This window comes from Chrysemys picta, chromosome 20, assembly GCF_011386835.1.
Source record: "Chrysemys picta bellii isolate R12L10 chromosome 20, ASM1138683v2, whole genome shotgun sequence".
In the NCBI taxonomy this organism is placed as follows: Eukaryota; Metazoa; Chordata; order Testudines; family Emydidae; genus Chrysemys; species Chrysemys picta.
In genome coordinates, this window is record NC_088810.1 from 23,054,254 (window position 1) to 23,070,796 (window position 16,543).

Genomic DNA, 16,543 nt, shown 5'->3' on the forward strand with positions numbered 1-16,543 from the left:
TTGCACTTACAGAATGAATTAATGCAGAGTACAGAAATGGTATTTTCAGGGTTACAAAGAAAGCTACAACCCATCACCAGCTGCAGAGTGATGCATGTCACACAATCTGTTCTGCCATCTTGCAGCCAGCTACCCAGTGTGAAAATCATCTCACATTTTCCACGAGATTAAGCCACTTGTGGTAGACTGTTCAGCATCAAAAAGGACAAAGCATAATATGAGCGTAAGACTAAACTGCAAAACCACTACACCATAAAGAAAAGGTAACATATAACAAGAAGAAGCCATACAGAGCCCTGGATTATATAGGCAATGAACACCCACAGCCCCCACTGATTTCGAGTGGAGCTGTAGGCTCTGATTTTTCATAAGTTGAATGGTGAATCTCTCTCTTCTCTTCCATGTCCTGGTTGTTTCTTCTTCCGTGGTTCTTTCTTCTGGGTTTAACATGGGCCACAGCTTCCACGGCGGGAAGAATAGCACCTCCCACCATATCTCCTCCCATACCCGCATAAGCCACCATAGCCACCCCCATATCCTCCACCATAACCACATAAGCCCCCATAACCATATGAGCCTCCATAACCGCTTAAGCCCCCATAACCATATGAGCCTCCATAACCGCTTAAGCCCCCATAACCATATGAGCCTCCATAACTGCTTAAGCCCCCATAACCATAACCACCCTCTAAAGCACCCCCATATCCACTACCATAACCTATTGGGCCACCCAAAGCACCACCCCCAAATGAGCCCCCAGCTCGGTAGGGTAGAGCTGGTAAGGTGCTTCCCACTAGGCTGTGTTGAGGGGAAGAAGAGAGAATTGGTCCTGGGAATAGCACGGAAACCGGTGGTGGATAGACCACTGCTGTTGAATCTGCACACGAGGTGATACAAGGCTCATTGCGGGCAACAACACATGGATCTGGGCATATGTCAGGATAACACGGGCTGGGTCGGCAAGACAGGTCTTTGCAGGAAGACATTTTTTGTGATGGTCGTAAACCTGAAACTCACAGAAGAGAGCAGAGGAAACTTAACACGCTTTAGGTAGAGCGGCCTTCAATAGTTATATTTCAAATCTGTCCTCCATGGTTTAATGGAAACAGCAGGTCAGATCATCAGCCCAGGCAACCCATTGTAATTCCAGTGAAATCACCCAAAGCGCTGGCAATGTGTATTATCAATGTGGACTATCTGCACAGGGGGGAATTTCACCCAGAGTACTTTGGAAAGAAAGAATGGAGGGGAAAGGAAAACCAGAAGGCCAATAATATGATGCAGCATCATTTTTAATGGGAACAAACATCAGAGTTTGCACTTACAGAATGAATTAATGCAGAGTACAGAAATGGTATTTTCAGGGTTACAAAGAAAGCTACAACCCATCACCAGCTGCAGAGTGATGCATGTCACACAATCTGTTCTGCCATCTTGCAGCCAGCCACGCAGTGTGAAAATCATCTCACATTTTCAACGAGATTAAGCCACTTGTGGTAGACTGTTCAGCATCAGAAAGGACAAAGCATAATATGAGCGTAAGACTAAACTGCAAAACCACTACACCATAAAGAAAAGGTAACATATAACAAGAAGAAGACATACAGAGCCCTGAATTATATAGGCAATGAACACCCACAGCCCCCACTGATTTCGAGTGGAGCTGTAGGCTCTAATTTTTCATAAGTTGAATGATGAATCTCTTTCTTCTCTTCCATGTCCTGGTTGTTTCTTCTTCCGTGGTTCTTTCTTCTGGGTTTAACATGGGCCACAACTTCCACGGCGGGAAGAATAGCACCTCCCACCATATCTCCTCCCATACCCGCATAAGCCACCATAGCCACCCCCGTATCCAGCACCATAACCACATAAGCCACCATAGCCATATGAGCCTCCATAACCGCTTAAGCCCCCATAACCATATGAGCCTCCATAACTGCTTAAGCCCCCATAACCATAACCACCCTCTAAAGCACCCCCATATCCACTACCATAACCAATTGGGCCACCCAAAGCACCACCCCCAAATGAGCCCCCAGCTCGGTAGGGTAGAGCTGGTAAGGTGCTTCCCACTAGGCTGTGTTGAGGGGAAGTAGAGAGAATTGGTCCTGGGAATAGCACGGAAACCGGTGGTGGATAGACCACTGCTGTTGAATCTGCACACGAGGTGATACAAGGCTCATTGCGGGCAACAACACATGGATCTGGGCATATGTCAGGATAACACGGGCTGGGTCGGCAAGACAGGTCTTTGCAGGAAGACATTTTTTGTGATGGTCGTAAACCTGAAACACACAGAAGAGAGCAGAGGAAACTTAACACGCTTTAGGTAGAGCGGCCTTCAATAGTTATATTTCAAATCTGTCCTCCATGGTTTAATGGAAACAGCAGGGTCAGATCATCAGCCCAGGCAACCCATTGTAATTCCAGTGAAATCACCCAAAGCGCTGGCAATGTGTATTTACACATAACATGTCAGAATAATACAGTCTATTATCTAAGGCTGAGATTTTTCATAATTGTCTAACGAATTCCCATGTCCAATCCCAAATTATAATTATTGGGAACAGGGGTCCCAATCCCATATGTAGATTTGAAAATCCAAACCAGATATTTTTAAAGTCAGCAGGTGCAAACGTCTATGACTGACTAGCTACAGAAAGTCTCCTATGCAAAGAACGATGCCTCCTGTCCCAACACTTGTAAAATCATAGCGCACAGGACTTAGTTCAAAATTCAAACGATTAATAAAGCAGCAATTGGTGGCAGTTGGAGCCAAAGAAACTTACCAAGCTCACCAAGGAGAGGAAGTCAAGAGAAGTGGATAGAACAACCTGGAGTTGCAGGCACTTTTATACACCTTCTTAGCCAATGGGAAGGATAGTAAACACCCTTTATGCCCTCAGACCTTGTCATTAACCCCAAAAACTATTTTCTTGAATGGGCAACTCCTCTAATTATTGTAATAGCTTTGATCATAGTTAATGATTACTAGTCAATTCACTGTCCCACATAGGATGACATGCATGCTACTACTTGTGGTTCCCTTTCATCTTGAATCTTTATGGGCCTGATATCTTCCTGGGATTATCCCACTGACTTTCTTGGTGTCAACACGGGAATCAATCTAGCTCCAGTTCTTTCATTCTGCTTTGAAGAACTTCAGAGTATGAGGGTGACTCAGAGATGTATCACTTGTACAATCTGCTGTCATGGACAAGATTCCATGTTAGTTCTTTATATCCAAACTAGTATCTAATTAGCGCAAGGCAGAGTTTACCCTTGGAACTCCTTGGAGGAACAGAGGCATTAATCTGCATGCTTGGAATACCTACCCATAACTATCCCCAAACATGTGTTTGCGCCAACATGCTTTTGAAATCCCTAGATGTCTTTCTAACCAGTTCCATGGCCTTCAAATCAGGCCTTCTGGCTTACAATACTCTCCTGGAGTCACAGCCAATACATGACCTATTAAAAACTTCAGTACCTGCTAAGCTTTCAAAGTAGACCTGAAGCAGGATTGAATAGGTACATATATCTTTGTGTTCTACCTGTGCCCAAAAATGACATTATGCCTAGTGCGCTTAGACATTCCAGTCTGAAGTGAAGTCCTGTAAAGTGATCAGTGATTTAGAGTCACAACTCAGGTGATGATCACAATAGAGCACATAAGGTCTACTTAATGCACTCATTCCCCTGAGTTGCAGCGAAAAGTGGCAGTAGGTGAAAGGAAAAAGTGCAATGTTGTATTAAAGCTTGGAATTAAAGTCTTGGAACTGCATCTCCATCCTGGACCTAAGAGGACAATGATGTTCTTCTGGGACAATGCTGCTAAGAAAGCCCAGGAAGAATCACATGACAGATGGAAATGAAGCCCACTGTCACAAACACACCGAATAAATTTGTTCTCCCACAGATATCAAAAACACAACAACAAATAGCTCAGTGGTTTGAGCATTGGCCTGCTAAACCCAAGTTGTGAGTTCAATCCTTGAGGGGGCCACTTGGGGATCTGGGGCAAAATCAGTACTTGGTCCTGCTAGTGAAGGCAGGGGGCTGGACTCGATGACCTTTCAAGGTTCCTTTTAGTTCTAGGAGATGGGATATCTCCATTTATTTATTTAAAGTCACTTTTGGGACTCAGGACTCCCAGGCAATTACTTCAGTAAAGGAGTCTAATGTCTTTTAATGTAGATTGACACTCAGCACCTCAAATGACCTTCATTTTTTAAAATGAATTGGCATGAGCATGACAAAAGTTACAGAACAAGGCAATCTTGAACTTCTGCCACCCTTTTGGATTTACTCTTGATGGAGCTCTCGAGCCTTGTTCTGGCACCATTTTTACACCCAGGTTGCAGTACTGTAAAGGAAAACACTAGCTTCAGGGTGGTGGAGAATAAGGCACTTTGGTTTCATTTCAGAACACATTCCGTAAGTATTTGGGGCCTGACGTTTTTCTCCCTTGGCCGTCCAATGCTGTCCTGCAGCGGGGTGTTGACCTGCTAGGTTAGATTTGTTTTTCCTGGATGGATGCCCGATGCTTCTAGCTCCTCTCGATCAATTATAGCCAGCTTGGCATTGGGTAATGGTATGAGTATCGCCTCTGGCTCTAAGGAGCCCTCTGATTGGCTGGGAGATAGCTGCACACGTCTCTACCCCTTTGCTTCAGCCTGAGAAGGAGCAAATAGCGATTTAGTCTTTCTTTTGAATGTAGAAATGTTGGAATGTGTGGAAACCCAAACACAATCTGACTTGACCTGAAAATTTGGCTCGAAGCAGCCATGTGCTGGTGGGCAACATTTAGGGCAAGCTATTGTTTTTATCCTCAGCAGACTGAATGGGCACATATCTGCTGAATCTATACGGTTCTGATGTTGATATCACTATCTGGTTTTCTTTGTGTTGCGTATGTGCCAATATAATGCATCATAATTTTGTAACATACAGTAGAACCTCAGGGTTATGGACACTGGAGTTACCAACTGACCGGTCAACCACACACCTCATTTGGAACCAGAAGTATGCAATCAGGCAGCAGCAGAGGCAACAACAACAAGAAAAAGCAAATACAGCACCGTGTGAAACATAACTACTGAAAAAGTTAAGGGAAAGTTTAACAAAAAATTGACAACTGTTCTGTGCTTGTTACATTTAAATGAAGATGGTTAAAAGCAGCATTTTTCTTCTGTAGACCAAAGTTTCAAAGCAGTATTAAGTCAACCTTCAGTGGTAAACTTTTAAAAGAACCGCCCACATGTTTTGTTCAGCATTACGAACAACCTCCATGCATAAGGTGGTTACAATTCTGATGTTCTACTGTCTGTGGTTTTTGAAGGGTCGCACATATATTCGGTATTTGAGGTGGGGTGATGGGAGGGATATATATCTCCCAGCTCTCTGGAACTGAGATGTAGATGGCACAGAAAGACTCTCCGTTGAGAATACCCCTGCTTTCTGGTCTCCCTCCCCTTTAGCTCCCAATCCTTCCATTTACAGCTTCAGACACTAACAAAACGTCTGCCTAGCTCTTTCCTAACAAATTATCCTTACGCTTCTTTATGAGTTTAGTAATTCTCACAACACCCATCTGAAACAGGTCATTATTATCTTATTATCTAAGAAAGTGATCATTGATGCTTTCAGCCTAATTCATTTGCCCAAGGCCACTCCAGTGGAAAGCCTGGGACTGGAACTCAGGAACACCTAATTACTAATAGTCTTGTTAGTTATAATTTGACCTCTAATATCTCCAGGATAGCAGCCATGCTCTCAGGGCCCCATTGTCCTGCTCAGTATATAAACTCAGAGTGTATGCTGCATTATGAACACATTATGACAAACAATAACAAGGGGATTATTTTAACTTACTTCTAATAGCGGATAGGAATCTGAGGGTGAAATATGATTCTGAAATATTGTAGAAAAGTGGAATTTTCTTTTATTTATATCAGCTTGGATCACAAGCCTTCAGGGACTTGCACAAGTGCTTAACTTGAATTGTGTGAACAGCCTCATTGAGTTCAAACCATCAACTCAAACACTTGAAACAAAGAATGTGAATATGTATCGCAGGAAGGGAGATGTAGAGATTTTTGTGGGGCATAAAACAAGCCAAGTTTTTAGAGTGTATTAATGAGGTGTCGGAGGAAATTCATTATTCAACTAAAAACCTTTTCCAATTTTTTATAAGAATAGCACTCATACTTCCTTAAAGGTTATAATACGTTAGGGAAAAGACATTACCTTATTAATGGAGAGTAATTGTTTTAGAAACTCAAGTGTATCTTGTTAATAGTAAGGCTTTTGATTCAGTCCAACATGGGATTCTCTTAAACAAATTAGGGAAACATTTCCCTCGACAACATGTTCGAGATGTAATTTCTAAAAAGTGGGTGCATAACTGGTTGAAAGTCCAGACTCAAAGATTAATTATCAATGGTTTCCTTTGTATGTGGGAGACATATTTAGTGGGGACCCAAAAGAGGCTGTCCTGAGTCCAGTATTATGCGATATATTCTTTAATGACTTTAGTAATGGTGTGGAGAGTTCACTTATACAATTTGTGAATGACATCAAGCTGAACGGGGTTGCAAGCATTTTGGAGGGCAGGATTTGAATTCAAAATGACCTTGACAAATCTGAGAATTGGTCTGAAATCAACAAGATGAAATCCAATAAAGAAAAGTGCAAAGTCTTATCATTACGATAGAAACTGTCCTGCTCTAATTGGCACCAGTTAGGCCTCAGATGGAGCATTGTGTCCAGTTCTAAATGACGCACTTAGGTAGGAAAGATGTGGACTAATTGCAGAGAGACCAGAGGAGAGCTACGAAAATGATAAAAGGTTTAGAAAATTGGAGCTATGAGAAAAAGTTAAAGAAATCTTGGGAAATTTAGTCCTGAGAAACCAAAAACTGAGGGAGTGGGGATCTAATAACAGTCTTCATGTGTGTTCCGGAGTGTTATAGAGAAGATGGTGGTCAATTTTTCTCCATATCCACTAAAGATAGGACAAGGAAAATCTGGAAAAGAAAAGATTGAGAGGGGACATGATAACAGTTTTCAGGTAAGTAAAAGGTTAAAAGAAAGAGGGAGAAAAATTGTTCTTCTTAACCACTGAGGATAGGACAAGAAGCAACGGGCTTAAATTGCAGCAAGGGAGGTTTAGGTTGGACATAGGAAAAACTTCCTTACTGTCAGGGTGGTTAAGCACTGGACTAAATTGACCAGGGAGGTTGTGGAATCTTCATCATTGGAGATTTTTAAGAGCTGATTAGACAGACCCCTGTCAGAGATGGTCTAGATAATACTTAGTCCTGCCATGAGTGCAGGGGACTGGAGTAGATGACCTCTCGAGGTCCCATCCAGTCGTATGATTCTATGATAATCTGCAACAAGGGAGATTTATGTTATATATCATCATAAACTTTTTAACTATCATGACAGTTAAGCTCTGATTTTAGGCTTCCAAGGGAGATTGCAGAATCCTCACCACTGGAGGTTTTGAAGAACAGGTTAAATAAACACCTGTTAGGGATGGTCTAGGTGTACTTGGTCCCACCTTAGTGCAGAGGGATGGACTATATGACCTCTTGAGGTCTCTTCCTGCCTTATATTTCAAACAATTCTATGACTCTATAGAATATTTAGAAGAGGGAAATATAATCTTTTTGAGAGTCATTTATTTATTCCCATTCTATTTATTCCCATTCTGTAACAAGGGAGTAATTCCCTACTGTGCAGAGAACCTACACAGTGTTATTGACCAATTCATGTACTGATTCTCTTCTTTCTTATGGGCATGAGTGGGATTGACACAGTGCATAGAGCTTGTGTGGACTATCTGCACAGGGGAGAATTTCATCCAGAGTACTTTGGAAAGAAAGAATGGAGGGGAAAGGAAAACCAGAAGGCCGATAATATGATGCAGCATCATTTTTAATGGGAACGAACATCAGAGTTTGCACTTACAGAATGAATTAATGCAGAGTACAGAAATGGTATTTTCAGGGTTACAAAGAAAGCTACAACCCATCACCAGCTGCAGAGTGATGCATGTCACACAATCTGTTCTGCCATCTTGCAGCCAGCTACCCAGTGTGAAAATCATCTCACATTTTCCACGAGATTAAGCCACTTGTGGTAGACTGTTCAGCATCAAAAAGGACAAAGCATAATATGAGCGTAAGACTAAACTGCAAAACCACTACACCATAAAGAAAAGGTAACATATAACAAGAAGAAGCCATACAGAGCCCTGGATTATATAGGCAATGAACACCCACAGCCCCCACTGATTTCGAGTGGAGCTGTAGGCTCTGATTTTTCATAAGTTGAATGGTGAATCTCTCTCTTCTCTTCCATGTCCTGGTTGTTTCTTCTTCCGTGGTTCTTTCTTCTGGGTTTAACATGGGCCACAGCTTCCACGGCGGGAAGAATAGCACCTCCCACCATATCTCCTCCCATACCCGCATAAGCCACCATAGCCACCCCCATATCCTCCACCATAACCACATAAGCCCCCATAACCATATGAGCCTCCATAACCGCTTAAGCCCCCATAACCATATGAGCCTCCATAACCGCTTAAGCCCCCATAACCATATGAGCCTCCATAACTGCTTAAGCCCCCATAACCATAACCACCCTCTAAAGCACCCCCATATCCACTACCATAACCTATTGGGCCACCCAAAGCACCACCCCCAAATGAGCCCCCAGCTCGGTAGGGTAGAGCTGGTAAGGTGCTTCCCACTAGGCTGTGTTGAGGGGAAGAAGAGAGAATTGGTCCTGGGAATAGCACGGAAACCGGTGGTGGATAGACCACTGCTGTTGAATCTGCACACGAGGTGATACAAGGCTCATTGCGGGCAACAACACATGGATCTGGGCATATGTCAGGATAACACGGGCTGGGTCGGCAAGACAGGTCTTTGCAGGAAGACATTTTTTGTGATGGTCGTAAACCTGAAACTCACAGAAGAGAGCAGAGGAAACTTAACACGCTTTAGGTAGAGCGGCCTTCAATAGTTATATTTCAAATCTGTCCTCCATGGTTTAATGGAAACAGCAGGTCAGATCATCAGCCCAGGCAACCCATCGTAATTCCAGTGAAATCACCCAAAGCGCTGGCAATGTGTAGTTACACATAACGTGTCAGAATAATACAGTCTATTATCTAAGGCTGAGATTTTTCATAATTGTCTAACGAATTCCCATGTCCAATCCCAAATTTTAATTATTGGGAACAGGGGTCCCAATCCCATATGTAGATTTGAAAATCCCAACCAGATATTTTTAAGGTCAGCATGTGCAAACATCTACGACTGACTAGCTACAGAAAGTCTCCTATGCAAAGAAAGACACCTCCTGTCCCAACACTTGTAAAATCATAGCGCACCGGACTTAGTTCAAAATTCAAACGATTAATAAAGCAGCAATTGGTGGCAGTTGGAGCCAAAGAAACTTACCAAGCTCACCAAGGAGAGGAAGTCAAGAGAAGTGGATAGAACAACCTGGAGTTGCAGGCACTTTTATACACCTTCTTAGCCAATGGGAAGGATAGTAAACACCCTTTATGCCCTCAGACCTTGTCATTAACCCCAAAAACTATTTTCTTGAATGGGCAACTCCTCTAATTATTGTAATAGCTTTGATCATAGTTAATGATTACTAGTCAATTCACTGTCCCACATAGGATGACATGCATGCTACTGCTTGTACCCTTTCATCTTGAATCTTTATGGGCCTGATATCTTCATGGGATTATCCCACTGACTTTCTTGGAGTCAACACGGGAATCAATCCAGCTGCAGTACTTTCATTCTGCTTTGAAGAACTTCAGAGTATGAGGGTGTCTCAGAGATGTATCACTTGTACAATCTGCTGTCACGGACAAAATTCCATGTTAGTTTTTTATACCCAGACTTGTATCTAATTAGCGCAAGGCGGAGTTTACCCTTGGAACTCCTTGGAGGAACAGAGGCATTAATCTGCATGCTTGGAATACCTACCCATAACTATCCCCAAACATGTGTTTGCGCCAACATGCTTTTGAAATCCCTGGATGTCTTTCTAACCAGTTCAATGGCCTTCAAATCAGGCCTTTTCGCTTACAATACTCTCCTGGACTCACAGCCAATACATGACCTATTAAAAACTTCAGTACCTGCTAAGCTTTCAAAGTAGACCTGAAGCAGGATTGAATAGGTACATATGTCTTTGTGTTCTACCTATGCCCAGAAATGACATTAAGCCTAATGCGCTTAGACATTCCAATCTGAAATGAAATCCTGTCAAGTGATCAGTGCTTTAGAGTTACAAACTCAGCTGATGATCAAAATAGAGCACATAAGGTCTACTTAATGCACTCATTCCCCTAAGTTGCAGCGAAAAGTGGCAGTAGGTGAAAGGAAAAAGTGCAATGTTGTATTAAAGCTTGGAATTAAAGTCTTGGAACTGCATCTCCATCCAGGACCTAAGAGGACAATGATGTTCTTCTGGGACAATGCTGCTAAGAAAGCCCAGGAAGAATCACATGACAGATGGTAATGAAGCCCACTGTCACAAACACATTGAATAAGTTTGTTCTCCCACAGATATCAAGAACACAACAACAAATAGCTCAGTGGTTTGAGCATTGGCCTGCTAAACCCAAGTTGTGAGTTCAATCCTTGAGGGGGCCACTTGGGGATCTGGGGCAAAATCAGTACTTGGTCCTGCTAGTGAAGGCAGGGGGCTGGACTCGATGACCTTTCAAGGTTTCTTTTAGTTCTAGGAGATGGGATATCTCCATTTATTTATTTAAAGTCACTTTTGGGACTCAGGACTCCTATGCAATTACTTCAGTAAAGGAGTTTAATGTCTTTTAATGTAGCTTGACACTCAGCACCTCAAATGACCTTCATTTTTTAAAGTGAATTGGCATGAGCATGACAAAAGTGACAGAACAAGGCAATCTTGAACCTCTGCCACCCTTTTGGATTTACTCTTGATGGAGCTCTCGAGCCCTGCTCTGGCACCATTTTTACACCCATGTTGCAGTACTGTAAAGGAAAACACTAGCTTCAGGGTGGTGGAGAATAAGGCACTTTGGTTTCATTTCAGAACACATTCTGTAAGTATTTGGGTCCTGACGTTTTTCTCCCTTGGCCGTCCAATGCTGTCCTGCAGCGGGGTGTTGACCTGCTAGGTTAGATTTGTTTTCGTGGATGGATGCCCGGGGCTTCTTGCTCCTCTCCATCAATTATAGCCAGCTTGGCATTGGGTAATGGTATGAGTATCGCCTCTGGCTCTAAGGAGCCCTCTGATTGGCTGGGAGATAGCTGCACACGTCTCTACCCCTTTGCTTCAGCCTGAGAAGGAGCAAATAGCGATTTAGTCTTTCTTTTGAATGTAGAAATGTTGGAATGTGTGGAAACCCAAACAGAATTTGACTTGACCGGAAAATTTGGCTCGAAGCAGCCATGTGCTGGTGGGCAACATTTAGGGCAAGCTTTTGTTTTTATCCTCAGCAGACTGAATGGGCACATATCTGCTGAATCTATATGGTTCTGATGTTGATATCACTATCTGGTTTTCTTTGTGTTGCGTATGTGCCAATATAATGCATCATAATTTTGTAACATACAGTAGAACCTCAGGGTTATGGACACTGGAGTTACCAACTGACCGGTCAACCACACACCTCATTTGGAACCAGAAGTATGCAATCAGGCAGCAGCGGAGGCAACAACAACAAGAAAAAGCAAATAAAGCACCGTGTGAAACATAACTACTGAAAAAGTTAAGGGAAAGTTTAACAAAAATTTGACAACTGTTCTGTGCTTGTTACATTTAAATTAAGATGGTTAAAAGCAGCATTTTTCTTCTGTAGAGTAAAGTTTCAAAGCAGGATTAAGTCAATGTTCAGTGGTAAACTTTTAAAAGAACCATCCTCATGCTTTGTTCAGCGTTACGAACAACCTCCATGCATAAGGTGGTTACAATTCTGATGTTCTACTGTCTGTAGTTTTTGAGGGGTCGCACATATATTCGGTATTTGAGGTGGGGTGATGGGAGGGATATATATCTCCCAGCTCTCTGGAAGTGAGATGTAGATGGCACAGAAAGACTCTCCATTGAGAATACCCCTGCTTCCTGGTCTCCCTCCCCTTTAGCTCCCAATCCTTCCATTTACAGCTTCAGACACTAACAAAACGTCTGCCTAGCTCTTTCCTAACAATTTATCCTTACGCTTCCTTATGAGTTTAGTAATTCTCACAACACCCATCTGAAACAGGTCATTATTATCTTATTATCTAAGAAAGTGATCATTGATGCTTTCAGCCTAATTCATTTGCCCAAGGCCACTCCAGTGGAAATCCTGGGACTGGAACTGAGGAACACCTAATTACTAATAGTCTTGTTAGTTATAATTTGAACTCTAATATCTCTAGGATACCAGCCGTGCTCTCAGCGCCCCATTGTCCTGCTCAGTATATGAACTCAGAGTGTATGCTGCATTATGAACACATTATGACAAACAATAACAAGGGGATTACTTTAACTTACTTCTAATAGCGGATAGGAATCTGAGGGTGAAATATGATTCTGAAATATTGTAGAAAAGTGGAATTTTCTTTTATTTATATCAGCTTGGGTCACAAGCCTTCAGGGACTTGCACAAGTGCTTAACTTGAATTGTGTGAACAGCCTCATTGAGTTCAAACCATCAACTCAATTACTTGAAACGAAGAATGTGAATATGTATCGCAGGAAGGAAGATGTAGAGATTTTTGTGGGGCACAAAACAAGCCAAGTTTAAGAATTTATTAATGAGGTGTCAGAGGAAATTCATTATTCAATTAAAAACCTTTTCTGATTTTTTATAAGAATAGCACTCATACTTCCTTAAAGGTTATAATTCATTAGGGAAAAGACATTACAAGTGCTGTCCACTAAAGATAGGAGAAGGAAAAGTCTGGAAAAGAGAAGACTGAGAGGGGAAACGATAACAGTTTTCAAGTAAGTAAAAGGTTGTTAAAAGGAAGAGGGAGAAAAATTATTCTTCTTAACCACTGAGGATAGGACAAGAAGCAATGGGCTTAAATTGCAGCAAGGGAGGTTTAGGTTGGACATTAGGAAAAACTTCCTTACTGTCAGGGTGGTTAAGCACTGGACTAAATTGACCAGGGAGGTTGTGGAACCTTCATCATTGGAGATTTTTAAGAGCTGATTAGACAAACCCCTGTCAGAGATGGTCTAGATAATATTTAGTCCTGCCATGAGTGCAGGGGACTGGACTAGATGACCTCTCGAGGTCCCATCCAGTCGTATGATTCTATGATAATCTGCAACAAGGGAGATTTATGTTATATATCATCATAAACTTTTTAACTATCATGACAGTTAAGCTCTGATATTAGGCTTCCAAGGGAGATTGCAGAATCCTCACCACTGGAGGTTTTGAAGAACAGGTTAAATAAACACCTGTTAGGGATGGTCTAGGTGTACTTGGTCCCACCTTAGTGCAGAGGGATGGACTATATGACCTCTTGAGGTCTCTTCCTGCCTTATATTTCAAACAATTCTATGACTCTATAGAATATTTAGAAGAGGGAAATATAATCTTTTTGAGAGTCATTTATTTATTCCCATTCTATTTATTCCCATTCTGTAACAAGGGAGTAATTCCCTCCTGTGCAGAGAACCTACACAGTGTTATTGACCAATTCATGTACTGATTCTCTTCTTTCTTATGGGCATGAGTGGGGATGATACAGTGCATAGAGCTTGTGTGGACTATCTGCACAGGGGGGAATTTCACCCAGAGTACTTTGGAAAGAAAGAATGGAGGGGAAAGGAAAACCAGAAGGCCGATAATATGATGCAGCATCATTTTTAATGGGAACGAACGTCAGAGTTTGCACTTACAGAATGAATTAATGCAGAGTACAGAAATGGTATTTTCAGGGTTACAAAGAAAGCTACAACCCATCACCAGCTGCAGAGTGATGCATGTCACACAATCTGTTCTGCCATCTTGCAGCCAGGCACGCAGTGTGTAAATCATCTCACATTTTCCACGAGATTAAGCCACTTGTGGTAGACTGTTCAGCATCAAAAAGGACAAAGCATAATATGAGCGTAAGACTAAACTGCAAAACCACTACACCATAAAGAAAAGGTAACATATAACGAGAAGAAGCCATACAGAGCCCTGAATTATATAGGCAATGAACACCCACAGCCCCCACTGATTTCGAGTGGAGCTGTAGGCTCTGATTTTTCATAAGTTGAATGGTGAATCTCTCTCTTCTCTTCCATGTCCTGGTTGTTTCTTCTTCCGTGGTTCTTTCTTCTGGGTTTAACATGGGCCACAACTTCCACGGCGGGAAGAATAGCACCTCCCATCATATCTCCTCCCATACCCGCATAAGCCACCATAGCCACCCCCGTATCCAGCACCATAACCACATAAGCCACCATAGCCACCCCCGTATCCAGCACCATAACCACATAAGCCACCATAGCCATATGAGCCTCCATAACCGCTTAAGCCCCCATAACCATATGAGCCTCCATAACTGCTTAAGCCCCCATAACCATAACCACCCTCTAAAGCACCCCCATATCCACTACCATAACCAATTGGGCCACCCAAAGCACCACCCCCAAATGAGCCCCTAGCTCGGTAGGGTAGAGCTGGTAAGGTGCTTCCCACTACGCTGTGTTGAGGGGAAGAAGAGAGAATTGGTCCTGGGAATAGCACGGAAACCGGTGGTGGATAGACCACTGCTGTTGAATCTGCACACGAGGTGATACAAGGCTCATTGCGGGCAACAACACATGGATCTGGGCATATGTCAGGATAACACGGGCTGGGTCGGCAAGACAGGTCTTTGCAGGAAGACATTTTTTGTGATGGTCGTAAGCCTGAAACACACAGAAGGGAGCAGAGGAAACTTAACACGCTTTAGGTAGAGCGGCTGTTCAATAGTTATATTTCAAATAATAGGGATCTGGGGCAACTTGGCCCTGCTAGTGAAGGTAGGGGGCTGGACTCCATGACCTTTCAAGGTCCCTTCCAGTTCTAGGAGATAGGATATCTCCATTTATTTATTATTTATTTATTTTTATAAATCTGCCCTCCATGGTTTAATGGAAACAGTAGGGTCAGATCATCAGCCCAGGCAACCCATTTTGATTCCAGAGAAATCACCCAAAGCGCTGGCCATGTGTATTTACACATAACGTGTCAGAATAATACAGTCTATTATCTAAGGCTGAGATTTTTCATAATTGTCTAACGAATTTCCATGTCCAATCCCAAATTATAATTATTGGGAACAGGGGTCCCAATCCCATATGTAGATTTGAAAATCCCAACCAGATATTTTTAAAGTCAGCATGTGCAAACATCTACGACTGACTAGCTACAGAAAGTCTCCTATGCAAAGTAAGATGCCTCCTGTCCCAACACTTGTAAAATCATAGCGCACAGGACTTAGTTCAAAATTCAAAACTATCAATAAAGCAACAATTTGCAGCAGTCGGACCCAGAGAGACTTACCAAGTTCAGCAACAAGTCAAGAAGAAGTCAAGAGAAGTGGATAGAACAACTTGGAGTTGCAGGCACTTTTATACACCTTCTTAGCCAATGGGAAGGATAGTAAACTCCCTTTATGCCCTCAGACCTTGTCATTAACCCAATAAACTATTTTCTTGAATGCACAACTCCTCTAATTATTGTAACGGCTTTGATCATGGTTAATGATGACTATTCAATTCACAGACCCACATAGGATGACATGCATGCTACTACTTGTGGTTCTCTTTTATCTTGAATCTTTATGGGCCTGATATCATCATGGTATCATTCCAATGGATTTCTTGGTGTCAACATGGGACTAAATCTAGCTCCATTTCTTTAATTCTTCTTTGAATAATCTCAGACTATGTGGGTGACTCAGGGGTGTATCACTGGTACAATCTGCTGTCACGCACAAGATTCTATGTTAGTTCTTTATATCCGGACTAGTATCTAATTAGCAGCAAGGTGGAGTTTACCCTTGGATCTCCTTGGAGGATCGGAGGTATTACTTAGCATGCTTGGAATACCTACCCATAACTATTCACTATGTGTTTGTGACAACATGCTTTTCAAATCAATGGATGTCTTTCCAATCAATGCAATGGCCTTCAAACTAGGCCTTCTGGATTACAATACTCTCCTGGATTCGTGGCCAATATAAGACCTATGAACGACTTCAATAGCTGATAAGCCTTCAAAGTAGAGCTGAAGCAGGACCAAAATGTTGAATATTTTTTTATGTTCTACCTGTGCCCAGAGATGACATTCAGCCTAATGGGTTTAGGCATTCCTGTCTGAAGAGAAGTGCAGTTAAGTGATCAGTGGTTTAGAGTCAAGGACTCAAGTGACGATCAAAATAGAACACACAAAGTCTACTTATTGCAGACATTTCCCGGAGTTGCAGCAAAGAGTGTCAGTAAGTGAAAGGAAGGAGTGCAGTGTTGTAGAAAGGCTTGGGATTAA

General features: G+C 42.3%; 4 protein-coding genes across 4 annotated transcripts; all 4 read right to left on the bottom strand.

Moving 5' to 3' along the window:
* On the bottom strand, nt 1-1,001 carry LOC135976821 (scale keratin-like). Its single transcript, XM_065574447.1, has one exon. The coding sequence runs from the start codon at nt 984-986 to the stop codon at nt 444-446; it is 543 nt and encodes a 180-aa protein (XP_065430519.1). The 5' UTR covers nt 987-1,001; the 3' UTR covers nt 1-443.
* Nucleotides 1,002-1,286: 285 nt separating this feature from the next.
* Nucleotides 1,287-2,810, bottom strand: LOC135976827 (scale keratin-like). The gene is made up of 2 exons (XM_065574460.1): nt 2,790-2,810; nt 1,287-2,285 (listed from the first exon to the last, which is right to left on the bottom strand). Exon 2 carries the CDS (start codon nt 2,263-2,265, stop codon nt 1,759-1,761), a length of 507 nt encoding a protein of 168 aa, XP_065430532.1. The 5' UTR covers nt 2,266-2,285; nt 2,790-2,810; the 3' UTR covers nt 1,287-1,758.
* Nucleotides 2,811-7,967: 5,157 nt separating this feature from the next.
* On the bottom strand, nt 7,968-9,497 carry LOC135976822 (scale keratin-like). The gene is made up of 2 exons (XM_065574448.1): nt 9,477-9,497; nt 7,968-8,973 (listed from the first exon to the last, which is right to left on the bottom strand). Exon 2 carries the CDS (start codon nt 8,951-8,953, stop codon nt 8,411-8,413), a length of 543 nt encoding a protein of 180 aa, XP_065430520.1. The 5' UTR covers nt 8,954-8,973; nt 9,477-9,497; the 3' UTR covers nt 7,968-8,410.
* A 4,372-nt stretch (nt 9,498-13,869) lies between these two features.
* LOC112060066 (claw keratin-like) lies at nt 13,870-15,660 on the bottom strand. Its single transcript, XM_024108547.2, has 2 exons — nt 15,560-15,660; nt 13,870-14,922 (listed from the first exon to the last, which is right to left on the bottom strand). The coding sequence occupies exon 2, from the start codon at nt 14,900-14,902 to the stop codon at nt 14,354-14,356; it is 549 nt and encodes a 182-aa protein (XP_023964315.2). The 5' UTR covers nt 14,903-14,922; nt 15,560-15,660; the 3' UTR covers nt 13,870-14,353.
* Between the last annotated feature and the right edge of the window lie 883 nt (nt 15,661-16,543).